The 17,572-nt window shown below is 43.5% G+C and overlaps 1 protein-coding gene across 2 annotated transcripts in view; it reads right to left on the bottom strand.

Annotated features, from left to right (window-relative positions):
* Nucleotides 1-17,572, bottom strand: part of SYNE1 (spectrin repeat containing nuclear envelope protein 1) — a 606,430-nt gene that overhangs the window by 216,611 nt on the left and 372,247 nt on the right. For both annotated transcript variants that reach the window (XM_060205315.1, XM_060205316.1), the window contains 4 exons: nt 13,822-14,016; nt 12,600-12,740; nt 2,273-2,440; nt 603-764 (listed from right to left, as the gene is read on the bottom strand). In XM_060205315.1, the coding sequence (XP_060061298.1) occupies nt 603-764; nt 2,273-2,440; nt 12,600-12,740; nt 13,822-14,016 (666 nt within the window). The remainder of the gene's footprint in view (nt 1-602; nt 765-2,272; nt 2,441-12,599; nt 12,741-13,821; nt 14,017-17,572) is intronic.

Here is a 17,572-nt window from a genome sequence, read left to right as displayed (position 1 = left end):
GCACGACCATAAGCCAGAGCTGAGCAGTGCTCTGGTAATAATAATAATAATAATAAGCTAAATCTCCTCTTTGATTTGTCCCAATGTCTGAATCTCTTTCTCTCTCTCTCTCTCTCTTAGGTACCTTCCTGAATCAGTGATGGTAGCAACCACCATTTGGAAGCTTGCTTCCTTGGTAAGAACTGATACACCAGGAATCGGACGACAGCGCAGTGGGCTAAGTGCATGTGGCACAAAGTGCAAAGATCAGCATAAGGATCCCAGTATGAGCCCCTGGCTCCCCTCTTGCAGGGTAGTCGCTTCACAGGTGGTGAAGCAGGTATTTATTTTTCTCTCCCTCTTTCTGTCTTCCCCTCCTCTCTCCATTTCTCCTGTCCTATCCAACAACAGCAATAACAATGATAATAATAATGACAACAATAATGAAAAACAAGGGCAACAAAAGGGAAAAATAGATAAATAAATGAATATTAAAGAAAGAAAGAACTGATACACCATGAAAATATCAGTCTGCAATCCCGAACGCATCCTTGGATGGCCAGCTCTGTCCAGGAAGACGACAACTCAACCATGCAGGAAAAGGAAGAGGTGGCTGATTTTACCTGATGCTCAGCCATCTGGCTTTCTGGACTCCTGCCATGCTCTAGCCTCTCGCCGAGTTTCACCTCAATGGCTTCCATCTTTGTAGAGATGGACTGGAGGGAGTCCTGGTACTTCTGCTGGCGCTCCAGAGCTTCATAAAGGGTGCGCTGCTTTTCACTGATCTAAAGAAGACAAGGGGATATTACCAAAAGCTTCCGAGTCCCTTATCTTCTGGATTATGACATCTCTTTCCTCACTGCTTTGCCTCTGTGGCCCAACAGAGGATACAAAACCATACACTTAGATGTGCAAAGTCTAGGCAAGTATTTCATAAGATAATTGCTAAGTTAACTGCTTCCTTGATGGGCTTAATAATTCCATGTTTTCAAGACTGACGTTTTTTTTTTTTTTAACATTTATCTGTTCATTTCTCTGACAGACGGGAATGAGGAGATGGTTCAGCCTGTTAGAGCAACAGCTTGCATAAAACTGTGATCCCAGAGGCTGCAGGTTCAACTCCTGGCACCACCTTATGCCAGAACTGATTAGTGCTCTGGCTGTCTCTTTCCCTTTTCATTTTCCCTCTGTCTGTCTCTATCTCTCTCACACAAATAGATAACTAAACCTAAAGAAATAAAAAAGATCAGACAACTACTCAGCTCTGGCATTTGGTGGTGTTGGGGATTAAATCTGTAGCCTCTAGGGTTTCAGGCATGCAAGTCTGGTACTATCTCTTCAGAAAGACTTAAGCAGGGCCAGGTGGTGGTGCACATGGTTAAGTGCAAATATTATAATGCACAAGTCCTAGGTTCAAGTCCCCAGTCCCCACCTGCAGGGAGAAAGCTTCACAAGTGGTGAAGCAGGGCTGCAGGTGTCTCTCTGTCTTTCCCTCTCTATCTCCTCCTCCCTCTCAATTTCCTCCTGTCTCTGCCCAGTAATAAATAAATAATTTAAAAAATTTTTTTTTAAAAAAGAAAGACTTAAGCAATTCTTTTATGCTTTGCCCAAATCATTGCTCAGTTCTGGCTTAGAGTGATAGCAGGGATTGAACTGAGACTTTGAGTCTTAGAGATGAAAGTCTGTTGTGTATCCATTATACTATCTCCCCACTCCAAGACTTACCACAATCTTTTAAATTTTTCTTTTTTAAGAAATATTTTATGGGAGTCAGGCGGTAGTGCAGCAGATAAAGTGCAGGTGGTGCAAAGCTCAAGGACCGGAGTAAAGATCCCGGTTTGAGCCCCCGGCTCCCTACACCTGCAGTAGGTGGTGAAGTAGGTCTGCAGGTGTCTATCATTCTCTCCCCCTCTCTATCTTCCCTCCTTTCTCAATTTCTCTCTGTCCTATCCAGCAAAAACAACAACAGTGACAACAGCAATAATAATGACAACAACAAGGGCAACAAAATGGGAAAAATGGCCTCCAGGAGCAATGGATTCGTAGTGTAGGCACCAAGCCCCAGCAATAACCCTGGAGGCAATATATATATAATCTTTATTTATTTGATAGAGACAGTCAGAAATCGAGAGGGAAGGGAGTGATAGGGAGAGAGACAGAGAGACACCTGCAGCCCTGTTTCACCACTTGTGAGGCTTCCCTCCTTCAGGTGGGAGCTGGGGCTTGAACCTAGGTCCTTGCACACTGTGACATGCGCACTCCACCAGGTGTGCCACCAACCAGTCTAACTTACCACATTTTTTAAGGTTTCCCAAGACCTCTGCAAGTCATCGAGTTTAGCAGTAGCAGACAGCTCTAGTCCAGGCTCATAGAATTCCTGGGATGGAGAAGGGCTGGGGTGGAGCCTTGCAGCATCTGTCTGCAACCTCTCAGCAGACAAGGCTTGGTAATAAGCAATGTCCTGCAGGGACAAAGCAGGACATTGGGGCTAAGAGAAAAACAAAGTCTAGGACTACCTGCTCTGGACCCTATCTGACATGTGGAGCAATGTCTACCTTTCACAAGGGATCGTGAAGTTAGTAAATTCTTGTGGCAGAGTTTCAGGACCACATCAAAGCAAATTACAGTTGCTTCTGACTTTTGACTTTGTTGACAAGATGTATAAATTCACCAACATTTCAAGTTGTACAATATCTCTTATTTTACACTTGGTAAAATACAAAGGATTTAAATGGTACAAGTATGTAAAGACTGATTGAGGGGATAGGAGGAGACAGCCTAATGGCTATGTAAACAGACCCTCATGGCTGAGGCTCCAAGATCCAAGGTTTAATGCCCTGGACTACCATAAACCAGAGCTGAGCAGTTTTCTGGTAAAAATAAATAAGTAAATAAATAAACAAACAAACAGTTAATTAATTTGACTGAGAACAGACAATAAAAAGAGAATGTAATGATCTCTAAGTTATCCTGCAACATATTAAACATTTGAGTAACGTAAGCATGTACTTCACATAAAGCAAATCAAATCAAATTTATAGAAAACAACTTTTGAGAAGCAGATCTTCAACACTGTCAGTTCATTATTCACAGAAATAATTTAAATATTTTTCTTTCTTTTTCTTTTCTTCTTCTTTTTTTTTAATACCAGAGTACTGCTTGGCTCTGTCTTATGCTGATTGCAAGGGATTGAGCATTGAACCTGGGACCATGTTGACACACTTCTTCTAAGTAGCTGTGAAGTCTCATCTTGTGCTTTAGTTCCTCTCCCCCTCAACTCTACAGACTGAGTATTCTGAGGATTAACTGAACTTCTACTGAGAGGCTATGAGATGTCTATTCCTTTTTGACTGTGGTTTCCAGATGGGATGCCACCATTTACGGATGACACTGGAGACAGCTTCCTCTTCATCTCCAATCCTGTTACCATCTGAAGTAGATAGAATTGGTATTTTTAAGTCTCTGAATGCATTCATATCTCCCTCCTCTTCCTCACCCACTCACTTGCACCCTACTTCCATTCTCCACACCCTTGAACATGAGAGTCTCTCCTCCCTGAGTCAGTTCACCCCAGGTGTATTTGGAAGCTGTGTCTCACGTTACTTAAACCCTTTTCTTGTCAACACCTGTGCTTCTATTGCAACTTTAACTTCTGCTTCACCTACTTGGAAGATTCCAAGGATGACTCAATGCCACAGTTCCAGAGTATACATGCATGCACACCCACCCCACACAGCTCCAGAGTATACATGCATGCGCACCCACCCCCACACAGCTCCAGAGTATACATGCATGCACACCCACCCCCACACACAACAGACACAGGTGAAACCACCAAGGGAAAATTCCTGCAACTTCTCAAATTCCCAACTCTGCCTAGATTCAGACTCCTCTTTAGCTCATGCCTACTCATCCCCTTACTTAGCGGAGACCCTTCTGTCCATTCCCAGGATCCCATTCACCTGTGCTTCATTAATGGCACCATTCCAGAGCAGGGGTGACAGTAAGATGGTTCAGCAAAAGACTTTCATGTCTCAGGCTCTGAGGTCCCAGGTTCACTCCCTGGCACCACTGTACACCAGAACTGAGTAATGTTCTTGTACAAAAAAAATTAACATAGAAAAGTAAGACACCCAGAAAACACAAAGCAACTCTGGGGCTGCATGGGGTGTACTGTACCAGGGCAAAGGAGAGGGAGAGGGTGGAGGGCCTTGGGGCCCGGTGCGTGATGATGGAAAAGGACCCAAGTTGGCAGTGAGAGTGTTTTCCAGAAACTTTTCACAGAGATGAGAGGCTGTAATCCGGCATGAAGCCCAGCCAGTCTATCTTGGCGTTACTCTCGATCGCACTCTGTCATTTCACGAACATCTCATAAAAACTGCAGCAAAAGGTGGGCGCGAGGAATAACATCATTGCAAGACTGGCCAGCTCCTCATGGGGCGCGAGTGCTTCCACACTACGATCATCCTCTCTGGCATTATGCTATTCCACTGCAGAATACTGTGCCCCAGGATGGTTCCGTAGCCCTCATGCCCACTTGGTCGATTCCAAATTATATTCCTCCATGAGGATAATTTCTGGAACCATCCGTTCCACCCCGATTCCATGGCTGCCAGTTCTTAGCAACATCGCCCTGCCAGATATTCGTCGGGATGCGGCATCATCTAAGTTCATTTCCCACGTCTACGCTAGACCAGACCTGCCAATATACGCGGATATCTTCACCCACCCTGTCCAACGCTTGACGTCTCGTCACCCAATCTGGTCCCCTACGCCTACACTGAACTTCTCTGTTCCAGTCTCTTGGAAACAGAGCTGGCAGTCAGCTGAGGTCAAGAACAAACACCTCATCACAGACCCCTGCAAGCGTCAACCCGGCTTTGACCTAGCACGTTATGACTGGGCCCTCCTCAATCGCTATGGAACAGGCCATGGCCGGTGCGCCGCTATGTTCCATCGCTGGGGAGCCAGAGACGATCCAAACTGCCCCTGCGGCTCCAGACAGACTATGACCCACATAGTCAACGACTGCCACCTCTCCAGATTCAAAGGAGGTCTCGAAACTTGACATCAGGCTCAACCTGACGCTGTTGACTGGCTACGGAAGAAGGGCAAACGCTAGAAGAAGAAGAGGCTGCATCCATGTATCAGAATGTGTACTCTATAAACCAGTAATTCTCCTCTAATAAAATGATAAAGACTAAACAAAGACACCAATCCACTAATATCTTCTCCATTGACTTTCTCATCAGTATAAAGTCAAATTTCCATCTGAGAACATGTAGGAATTCTTTTTGTGCTTTTTTTTTTTTTCTTGTACAATTTCTAAGTTAGAAAGGTTCACAGGTCACACACAACTGAACATAAGTGAATAGGCCTACACATAGCCATTTTTTTAATTTTTAAAATTTTTCTTTACTTATTGGATAAAGACAGGCAGAAATCAAGAGGGAAGGGGGAGATAGATAGATTTTATTTATTTATTCATGAGAAATATAGGAGTGAGAGAAAGAACCAGTCATCACCCTGGTACATGTGCTGCTGGGGATTGAACTTGGGACCTATTGCTTGAGAGTCCAATGCTTTATCCACTGTGCCACCTCCCAAGACCACTCTCTCCTCTCTCTATCTCCCCACTCTTTTCTCAATTTCTCTCTATCTTATCAAGTGAAAAGAGAAGGAAAGAAAAGAGATAAAAAAGAAAAAAAAGGAAAAATGGCCACAAGAGTGGTGGATTCATAGTGCACGTATCAAGTCTCAAGTGATAACCTTGGTGGCAATTAAAAAAAAAAAAAGGAATAATGGGATGCTTTGTTTATATAGGACAGGAGTTAGCATCCAAGGTCTCTGCAGGGTCCAGATGGTTCCTCTTATTATGTCACAAGTCAGGACCAGACACCTGAGTGGGCAACTCCCAACACTCACCAGCTTACCTAGCTCTGAATTCATTCACCTACTATTTTCAGAGACTGGGAATGATCTGCTCTAAAACTCAGTTCTGTACAGAGTGTCTAGTCATACCCCCTCAAGAGCTAACTTCTGGATCAAGTTCAAATTCTTCTGTGTTGAAATTCATGGTCTTTTCTATCATATTCTCTCGCCCCTCCAGGGGAGCCAGTCTTGGTGGGTTTCTGAGAGGACTAAGAAGCCTGTTGCAAACTGTAGGTCTACCTAGCTACTCCTACCTTTAGGGAAGCAAAACAGTTATCACAGGTCAGCTAATAGCTACTTTTACAACTGGGTGAGAAGCTGCCAGTTCATAAAACATAACAAAAAGCCACTGACCAAAGCAGAGCAAAACACACACACACACACACACACACACACACACACACACACACACACACACACACACAAACACACACACACACACACACCCTCACCCTCCAGGGTTATCACTGGGGCTTGGTGCCTGCACTATGAATCCACTGCTTCCAGAGCCATTTTTCCCATTTTATTAGATAGGACAGAGAGAAATTGAGAGAGGAGGGGAATATAGAGAGGGAGAAAGACAGACATCTGCTGACTTGCTTTACTGCTTGTGAAGTGACCCCCCCCCCCAGCCCCATGCAGGTGGGGAGCAGGAGGCTCAAACCAGGATCCTTGTGTGGGTCCTTGGGTTTTGTAAGATGTGCACTTAACTTGCTGCGCCACTTCCCAGTCCCCCAAATCTCTCTCTCTCTCTCTCTCTCTCTCTCTCTCTCTCTCTCTCTCTCTCTCTCTCTCACACACACACACACACACACATTCTTTTTGCCTCCAAGGTTATTGCTGGGGCTCGGCTCGGTGCCTGCACTACAAATCCACTGCTTCTGGAGGCCATTTTCCCCATTTTTTTGTTGCCCTTGTTGTTGTTGTTACTGCTATTGTTGGATATGACAGAGAAATCAAGAGAGGAGAAGAAGACAGAGAGGGGGAGAGAAAGATAGACATCTGTAGACCTGCTTCACCACTTGTGAAGTGACTCCCCTGAAGGTGGGGAGCCGGGGGCTTGAACCGGGATCCTCATGCTGGCCCTTGTGCTTCGCATCACATGCACTTAACTCGCTATGCCACTGCCTGCCCCCCTATATATTTTTTTAACACAGCTGTGATTTATAAAGCGGTTATATTTGACTGCTCCTTGAAGCAGCTGGCAGATTCTGCAGTGTTTTTAGTCTGAAAGCTGAAACTCACATAGATTCTAATCTCCCTCTCCATCTCAAGAGAGAATGTTTCCCAAGATTTATTTCTTAATCATGTGACCCAGGTTCATTCTCCCTTGGACCTTCATGACTACAATGGAGGAAGTTTCATGCTGTGGTGTCTCTCTTCCTCTGTCTCCCTATCTCCGTGTTTCTGCTTCTATCTGGAAAAGTCAGCCCAGAGCAGTGAGGCTGCACTGACAAATTAAAAACAAATAAAGATTGACTTTAATAATTTCCTATGTGATAGAGAGTCATAGGAGAGAAGCGTCACTCCAGTTCATGCGGTGGTGGTGTTTTTTGTTTTTTTGGGGGGAGGGCATGGATTTAGCCAAGTGTTTCAGGCATGCAAGTCCTGAACTCTGCTAGCTGAGCTGTTTCCCTCTCTACTTGGGGTGAAAATCCATAAATGCAATGTCTGGCTAATCGATTATGCTGTATCCCCCACCCCCACTTTTTCTCTCATATATGACAGTACAGAAACAATAGCAAATAACTTCTCTTAATGACAAGGTTGGGGAGTTTGAGCAACACAGAACTTTTTTTTAAATTTCCTTTTGTTACCCTTGTAGTTTTATTGTTGTTGTCTATGTCACCATTGTTGGATAGGATAGAGAGAAATGGAGAGAGGAGGGGAAGACAGAGAGGAGGGAGAGAAAGATAGATAGATACCTGCAGACCTGCTTCACTGCTTGTGAAGCGACTTCCCTGCAGGTGGGGAGCTGGGGGCTCGAACTGGGATATTTACGCTGGTCCTTGCGCTTGGCGCCACCTGCACTTAACCTCCTGCACTACCGCCCGACTCCCAACACAGAACTTTTTTTTTTATAAATATTTTTAAATGTTTATTTATTCCCTTTTGTTGCCCTTGTTGTTTTGTTGTTGTAGTTATTATTGTTGATGTTGTCGTTGTTGGATAGGACAGAGAGAAATGGAGAGAGGAGGGGAAGACAGAGAGGGGGGAGAGAAAGATATATAGATACCTGCAGACCTGCTTCACCGCCTGTGAAGCGACTCCCCTGCAGATGGGGAGCCAGGGGCTCCAACGGGGATCCCTATGCCGGTGGTCCCTGCGCTTTGCGCCACATGCGCCTAACCCACTGCGCCACCGCGCGACCCCCAACACAGAACTTTTTAACAGGTTCCTTGGAGCCAGTTGTCCGACACAAGCAAAGTAGAGGGGATGCAATGGATCGGCCTTCTCGTGGTGCATCCCGTGAGTATCCATTCATTGGGGAAACTGACAATCCTTCCTAGCCGACTGAATCCACATGGATCCCAGTCACTTTCAAAGCCAGCAACAAGCAGCTCCTAACAGCTTTCAACCTGACCTGTTGACTGGCTACGGAAGAAGGGCAAATGCTAGAAGAAGAAGCAAAGTAGAGCTATCTTTGGCCTGATCTGCACTATCACTGCCAAGTGCATTAGGTTAATGGGACTGAATTGATGTTTTCCTGAGACAAGGGGTCTCCAAATAAAATCAGAACAAAGCATATTTGTACTTAGAATTGCAGGGACTGTGTGAGCTTGACAGTTAAAATAATAATGAAAACATTGACATGTGCTAGGAGATAGAACATGCACTTTGCCAGGCCCCAGGCTGGAGCCTAGGAATCACATGGAAGCAGTGCAGCAGGTCTGGAAATGGTGGAGCAGTGAGAGGCGGGTGGTGGTGCACCTGCTTGGGTGCACATGTCACAGTGCTCAAGGATCCGAGTTCAAGTCCCAGTCCCCATCTGTGAGTGGTGAAGCAGGGCTGCAGGTGTCTGTCTCTCTGTCACTCTCTCTTTATCTCACCCTACCCTCTCAGTTCCTGGTTGTGTCTATCAAACATATAAAGATAATAAAAAAAATTAAGAAATGCTGAAGCCGTGTTGTGGGGGTCTCTCCTTTTGGCTTGTACTGCTCTGTTCTGGCTTATGGTACTGCTAGGGGTTGAACCTGGCACCTTTCTTTGCTACCTCAGACATGAAAGCCTTGTTTGCATAGCCATTATGCTATCTCCCCAGGACTCTCCTCACTCTACCTCAAGAAAAGAATGGGGTCAGCTAGACTGTTCACCTGGCAGGGTGCCTGCTTTGGCATGCTTGAGGCTCAGGTTCAAACTCAGCCCTGTTTCACTGGAAGAAGCATTAGTGTTACAGTGTCTTCTTCTCCTGTCTCCTTCCATCTCTATTTCTCTCTTTCTGTCTGGAAAAACTAGCCAGCTGAAGTCCCAGTGATGAAAGAAAAAGAAAAGGGGGGGGGGCACAGTGAGAATCTTCAATGGTATCACACATGCATGAAACCCCAAATTTAATCCCTAGGGGTTACATAAAGAATAATAACAACAAACATTTGTGTGATTATCATTTATTTTTTTTATTTTCTAAAGATTTTATTTATTAGAAAGATAGGAGAGAGAGAGAAAGAACCAGACATCACTCAGGTACATGTGCTGCCAGGGATTGAACTCAGGCACCCTGCTTGAGAGCCCAGTGCTTTATCCACTGCGCCACCTCCCGGACCACTGTGCTTATCATTTACAGGGTATTATCATGTGTATGCCGAAAGACACTTTACAAGTTGTAGTGTCAAGGATGATAATCTTTACATAGTGCCACTTTCAGCATCAGTGTTTCTTACTCATTTGGAAAATTGTAAGAACTTTGAGTATATAATCTATTTCTCCTTTTTCTTTCTTTCTTTTTTCTTTTCTTGGCATTTGTTTTATTATTTTCTTTATTGGATAAAGACAGGCAGAAATCGAGAGGAAAGGGGGAGGCAGAGAGGGAGAGAGATAAAGACACACCTGCAGCCCTGCTTCACCATTTGTGAAGCTTTCCCCCTGCATGTGGGGACCAGGGGCTTGAACCCGGGTCCTTGCACACTGTAAAGTGTACACACATCCTGGTGTGCCACCACCCAGCCCCTGAGCATATAGTCTAAGACGAATTATTCCTCTGCACAAAACTGCTGACAACAGCAGCACTTCTCTGATGTCTATGCCCACTGAAGAGGAGAGCATCAAAGAATCAGCAGTTGGTATTTTAAAATCAGAATTTGGGAATCGAGTTCTCCAAACACCCAGAGCACCCTCAACTTCTCCCTTTATTTATTTATTTATTGCCTACAGGGTTATCGCTGGGACTCAGTGCCTGCACTAGGAATCCACTGCTCCTGGAGGCTATTTTTCCCCTTTTGATGCCTTTTGATGCTCTACAGATAATCTCTAGAAAGTTTCCACACCAAACAACTATCCCAAATGGATCTGATGAATCGGTGAATGTGACAGCTTCCCTGGAGCTACAGAGATTTATTTATTTTTACCAAGAACTGTTTTTGTTTGTTTGTTTGTTTTTGTTTTTTTTACCAGAGCACTGCTCCCTCTGACTTGTCCTGGTGCTGGCAACTGAACCTGGGACCTCAGAGCCTCAAGCATGAAAGTCTTTATGCAGAGCCACTATGCTGTTTCCCCAAAACAGTAAGAATTGTTTTTCTATTAAACAGAAGGGAAAACACAAAGCAGAACTTGGACTGAATTTGGTGTGTTACACCAAAGTAGAGGAGGCTGAGGTGAGTGGGAAGGAGTGTTCAGGTCCTAGAACATGATGGCAGAAGAGAACCGAGGTGGGGGGATAACGTGTTATGTGGAAATCTGAGAAATGTTACACATATACAAGCCACTGTATCTTACTGTCGACTGTAAACCATTAATCCTCCCCAATAAAGAAACAAAAAAGAATCATTTTTATTTTTATTATTTTAAATAATTTTTAATCTTTATTTATTTTGAATAGAGACAGAGAGAAATTGTGAGGGGAGGGGGAAATAATATGGGAGAGAGACAGAGAGACACCTGCAGACCTGCTTCACCACTCATGAAGCTTTCCCCCTGCAGGTGGGGACCAGGGGCTTGAACCTGGATCCTTGCACACTGTAATGTGTGTGCTTAATCAGGTGTGCCACCGCTTGGCCCCAATACTCCCAGAAGGTTAAAGAATAGGAAAGCTATCAGGGGAGGGGAGGGCATACAGAGTTCTGGGGGTAGGAATTGTGTGGAGTTGTACCCCTCTTATCCTATGGTTTAGTCAGTGTTTCCTTTTCATAAATAAAATAAATAAAAACAATAATAAAAAAGAATATTTTTTAAAGAAACTATTTTTTATTTTTCCCCCTTTTGTTGCCCTTGTTGTTTATCATCGCTGTTATTGTTATTGCTGTCGTTGTTGGATAGGACAGACAGAAATCGAGAGAGGAGGGGAAGAGAGAGAGGGAAGAGAAGCAGACCTGCTTCACCACCTGTGCAGTGAACCCTGCAGGTGGAGAGCCAGGGGCTGGAACCAGGATCCTTACGCCGGCCCTTTCGCTTTGCACCATGTGCGCTAACCTGCTACACCACCACCGGCTCACAAAAGGATCATTTTTATATCAAAGCTTTCATTAGTTGTATTTTTCCTCTTCAGGGCAGGGAGGGTATTTTCTCTGTAATAATTTCCATTAGTTTTATTTCCTCCTCTTTGGAGGAAAGAAAGTTTCTTTGTTTCAGAAATTCAATTTTGAATGTTTTCTGCCTTCAAAGAACAAATTAAATGACTGACTGGTAACCACTTACAGAACATCTGCTCTGTTTGGTGCCCTGTCACTGATAACATATCTCTGCTGCTTTGCACACACACACACACACACACACACACACACACACACACACACACAATTTCACTACAACATGATTTAAGCCAATTTTTGTTGCTTCGAAAGCATTAATTAGCACACACTGAAATTTTCTGGGTGTCACGAAAGCAAGCTTTTTGTTTTTAATGTTTTTCATGAAGAATGCACAACAAATTTAATATAATTAATCATGTATAGAAAAAAGCACCTCCAAGCAAAAAAGCATGATTCCCCTTAAATAAAAAAAATCATAAAACTTAAAAATACATATAATACGTTATATGTAATATGTATATATATATGTATCCATATATTCGGGCAGACATCTCTTAAACTGGATGCCGGTAAGAAAACTTATGATACGGCGAAAAGAAGTTTTCTGCCTGATACCAGAAGTTTCAAAACTCTGTTTCATGAATGTGATTCACACAGCAGTAGAATCACATTATTTCACAAGGGTGACACAGACAGTTCACTTTTCTGTTGGGATGCAGCATTCCATCACTATTGGAAATTAAAGCCAGGTGTTTGAGAACATGACCTTCTCCAGCAATCAACCCAGTGACCCCAATTGCTGTTCATCTCCTTGCCAGGTGAGCCAGGAGAGGAGGTGAGCTGCTTAGCCATGAGTGGTATCACGTGACGACTACTGCTTGTGCAATGATCACAAGTAAGGGCATGCAGCTCAAAGTTTAAGTTTCACCCCCACAATTCACCAGGAAGAAGGATGGAGTCCTGCATCCTTTCAGAAATCTTAGCTACAGGAATGCGGGTGGGCGGTACCTGGTTAACAGAAGCATCTGGATTAGCCACAGGTGAAGGAGAGCGACAGGCAGGTGGAGAGGAGATCTCACCGTTGGTTCCCTCCTCCCCAGATTCCTCAGTGACAGGTGACAGCAAAGTGTGACAGCGACCTGCAGTCATCTGTCACATAAAACGTAGCCCAGAGGACATGAAAATTGGTTAACTTTGTTATCAAAAAAAAAAAAAAAAAAAACTTGGTCAGGAACAGGTCAAAAAAGAGACCACATACAACAAATGTGAGAATTACCGAGACCCAAATTTATGAATAGATTCCAACTACTATTTCTAAACTCCACCCAAAAGTGAATATTATATCTGGGAATATTTGTAAGACAAGATTAGGTGGGGTGTCTACCATGTTACAGAGTTTTGTTGTTGAGAAGTTATTTATTTTCCTCTCCTCAGGTCCCTGAGTTTTTATAAATAATAAGAAAAATAAAGGATCATGCAAGTGAAAAAAGGGTCTATGAACTAAAGTTTCATATCTTTCATAGGCATCTTGACATCCAAACATCCCAGGGAGGTGAAAATGCCTCATGAAGATATATATATATATATATATATATATATATCAACAATAAGTCCAGGTAGTGTAGTACCCAAGACACAGCATATGTATTTGGGACATACATAACCCTGGGAAACTGTAATTGTCAAAATAATAAGTGAGCTCATGCAAAATAATGCGGAAATGTTGCAGAACAGAAATGAATGCACCTTCATCATTGTAATGCAAAGTGAAACTCAGGATGGTCAGTGTTCTCTAATGCTAGCTTTTCTGTGCTTTATTAAGCTCACATACAACTAAATGTACACAACAGCCAGTCAAGTCAGTGTTTTAGCTCAGGAAATACACATACACACACACACACACACACACACACACACACACACACACACACACACACACACACACACACACACCATGGCTCACTCCCTCCTCAGTAAACAGCAGAAGGATTTTGATTTTTTGGAAGCCCAGAGCTGAATCATAAACAAACACATGCTTGACCTTTAGCCTGCTGAGTATTTCCACAGTCTCACTCAAATAGTTGCAGATCAAGGAACACTGTTTACAGAGTCAAAGGTCACATTGGCCCTAAATACAGTTAAGAGAGTTGAAGAAGCTGCTGTGAAGCCAGAGGGAGAAGAAGCCTTCAGCAAGCTCCTCCCCCCAAACCCCTCCCTGACCCTCACTCACCATGACCACAGAGGGGTGGGCCGAGGTCGAAGGGAGGAGCTCCCTGTCCAGGTCCTCTGGCCCCTCGGTCAGCCCGTCCACCTCGGTCACTGTCAGCAGCATGGTGGCATGCTTGGCCTTCATTGTCAGCATCTTGCACTTGGAGTTGAGAGAGGCAATCTGCTCCTGGTAGCCCTTGATTTTCTGTGCCAACTCCTGCGGAAACATTTCCTTCCCGGTGAGTGTCTGAGCAGCATCAAAAGGAAACTGAACAGGGAACTTTCATCTTCCTCCAGGGCCCAGCCAATGAAATCTCACAGTGGAGGCTGCACCCAGGCAGGATGTGGCGGGTGCTAGAGAGCGAGCCGGCCAGCTAGAGCAGCTCTCAGGCCAGACCACCGAGCAGAGCAGCGGGCGGAAGAGCAGTGCAGTGGGCGGAAGAGCAGTGCAGCACGCTGGTCCCCAAGGAATCTGGGGCTTGGGGAACACCAACAACCGTGCCACTAGCTTTGAAACAGCCAAAGACTCTAAAATCCGCCAGATGGTTCATGCCATGGAAATAAGATCATGTGATGACTAAAACTACACACACACACACACACACACACACACACACACACACACACACACCAGCAGTCATTTGTGACAAACTGAAAGAGTGAACTGCTTGTTAATCCTGGTGATCCCAGCGGGTTGCCTTTTTTTGTTTGTTTTGTTTTGTTTTTTGTTTGTTTTTTACATAAGCAACCACAGTCCCTGGGCAACCTTTCTGTGAAGATTAGATCCTTGATAAAACCTTGCACACTCACTAGGCTTTCCCTTCTGTCTTACTTTTTTCATCATGCCTCAAAGAACTGCAAATATGACCACTGAACCTGGAGTTACTTTCTCTCTCCCTCCTCTCTGCCCCCCTCTCTCTCCAACTAGGGCAATGTTGACTTTGGTGTTTGCAAGATAATTTCATTCCTCATTCCCAGAGGCTGGCTTTTTTTTTCTTGCCTTGCTTTTCTTTTTCTTTCTTTCTTTCTTTCTTTCTTTCTTTCTTTCTTTCTTTCTTCCTGGTATTTAAAAAATGTCATTTATGGGGCTAGAGAAAAACACAGTGGTTTTGCAAAAATGACTTTCATGCCTGAGGTTCTAAAATCTCCAGGTTCAGTCCCCAGCACCACCATCAGCCAGAACTCTTGACTTTCTATATCTTTCTCTCTGGATCTTTTATTTCATTAAAAATAAATAAAATAACTTTACAGTTTTTTAATTTATGTTGCTGGATAGAGACAGTCTATTTTCTTTTTTAAAAATATTATTTTTATTTATTTATTGGCTACAGACAGCCAGAGTGGTCAAAGAGTGGTTCAGTGGATAAAGCATTGGACCCTCAAGCGTGGGGTCCCGAGTTCAATCCCCAGCAGCACATATACCACCAGAGTGATATCTGGTTCTTTCTCCTCCTATCTTTCTCATTAATAAATAAATAAAATCTTTTGAGAGAGAGAGAGACAGCCATAAATTGAGAGGAAAGGGGAGACAGAGAGGTAGAGAGACACTTGCAACACTGCTTCACCACTCACAAAGCTTTCCTCTAGCAGGTGGGGACCTGGGGAAGTCTGTTTTCTTCATAGAGGAATTTTTATTTTTATTTTTTAACTATTTTATTTATTAATGACAAAGATAGGAGAGAAAGAACCAGACGTCACTCTGGTACATGTGCTGCTGGGGACTGAACTCAGAACCTCATGCTTGAGAGTTCAGTGCTTTATCCACTATGCCACCTCCTGGACCACCATATAGGAATTTGGAGACAGCGGGTTTAGAGGTTGAGGGAGAGAGAGACCGAGACTACAGCACTGAATCTTCCTCCAATGCAGTGGGGGCTAGGCTCGAACCTGGGTGACACAGATGGCAAAGCAGCATACTATCCAAGTGAGCTATTTTGTCAGTCGTTATTGATATTTTTTTAAAGATAGATTTTATTCGTTACAAATGAGATCAGCTGCATTCAGGGTGCTATGGGTACAGACCTATTTGTTAAATATGGGGTAGAATGTTTCTTGTGAGACAAAGAGAAAGAGACAAGTCAGTATACTCTTCTGTTATATTTTGGGAATGAACCAGGAACCTCTCAGGTATGTAGGTCTGCTTGCTCTACTAGTCAAGTTATTTCCCTAGTCTTTAGAGAAAAACTATAATAAAGTAGAATATAGATGTCTGGGTGTGTATGTGTGCATGTGTATATGTCCAGGTGTGTATGTGTGCATGTGTATATGTCCAGGTGTGTATGTGTGCATGTATATATGCACATGCACTTGAGGCCCCAAAGATCCCAGGTTCGATCATTAGCACCACCACATATCAGATTGGTGATTCTGACCTCTCTCTCTCTCTCACACACACACACACATTTAAAAAAAATGGCAGGATACATTTTTTTCCAAGTTATAGGAAGCATTAGAAAAATTACACCACTTAAAAATTTAAATGAAATGAATAAATAAAAGGAGCCTGTTATAACACACAAGGGTCCGGATTCAAGTCCCCACCTGCTGGGGGAAAGCTTCACAATTGGTGAAGGAGTGTTACAGGTGTCTCTCTGTCTCTTTTCTATCTCCCCTGCCTCTCAGTTTCTGGCCGTCTCAATAAAAATAATAAGAAGAAAAAGAAAAGAAAAACAATTATACCCCAGGGGCTGGAATAATAACATAATGGTTCTGCAAAAAAGACTTCCATGGGACATTCGGAAGTAGTCATAGGTGTAGGTGTGACTTAGAAAGGAAGAGAAGACAGGACCATAAAAAAGTGTGCAAACGTGTGTGTGTGTGTATCCGTGTGTATGTATGTATGTGTATCCATGTGTGTGTATCTGTGTGTATGTATGTATGTGTATCTGTGTGTGTATGTATGTGTATCCGTGTGTGTGTGTGTGTGTGTGTGTGTGTGTGTGGGCAGATAGTTATCCCACATCTGTGACCCTGGGAGAACTACCACAGTTCCCAATGGAGAGAATGGGGACACAGAACTCTGGTGGTGGAAATGGTGTGGAATTTTACACTTGTTATTTTGTAAGTCACACAAAACAAAACAAACAAACAAAACACTTTCATGACTGAGGCTCTAAGGTTCCAGGTTCAACCCCCAGCAATGTTCTGATGTCTGTCTGTCTCCCACTCTGAATCTTTCTCTCATTAAAATAAATAAAATAGTAAAAGAAAAAAGAAAAATTACACCTCAGGAGAGGAATTCCCTGAAAATGAATATGGTCAGGTAGTGGTGCACATGGGTGAGAACATACATTACTGTGTGGACGGACCCATGTTCAAGTCTCCAGTCCACACCTGCAGGGGTAGGAGGGAAATAGTGCTACAAGTCTCTTTCTCTCTCTCTCTCTATATATATATATATATATTTATATTTATATTTATATTTATATATATTCCCTTCCCCCCTCAGTATCTCTCTGTTCTGTCAAATAATACAAGAAAAAAGAAAAACTAGAGAGAATGAGGGAGAGAGAGAGAGAGATGAATACATTATTAATTCTTTTTTTCCACCCAAGGGTTATCAGTGGGGCTTGGTGCCTGCACAACAAATGTACCACTCTTGTGCTCACATTTTCTTTTATTTTTTCTTCTCTCTCTCTTTCTCTCTCATAGGACAGAGAATTGAGAGGGAAGGGGAGATACAGAAGGAGAAAGAGAGACATCTGCATCACTGCTTTATCATTCATGAAGTTTCCCTCCCCTGCAAGTGGGGATGAGGGATTTGAACCCGGATC

The sequence above is a fragment of the Erinaceus europaeus genome, chromosome 13 (assembly GCF_950295315.1).
Source record: "Erinaceus europaeus chromosome 13, mEriEur2.1, whole genome shotgun sequence".
NCBI classification, from domain to species: Eukaryota; Metazoa; Chordata; class Mammalia; order Eulipotyphla; family Erinaceidae; genus Erinaceus; species Erinaceus europaeus.
Note: the sequence above shows the minus strand (reverse complement) of the source record. Positions and strands in the feature narration are given on the sequence as shown.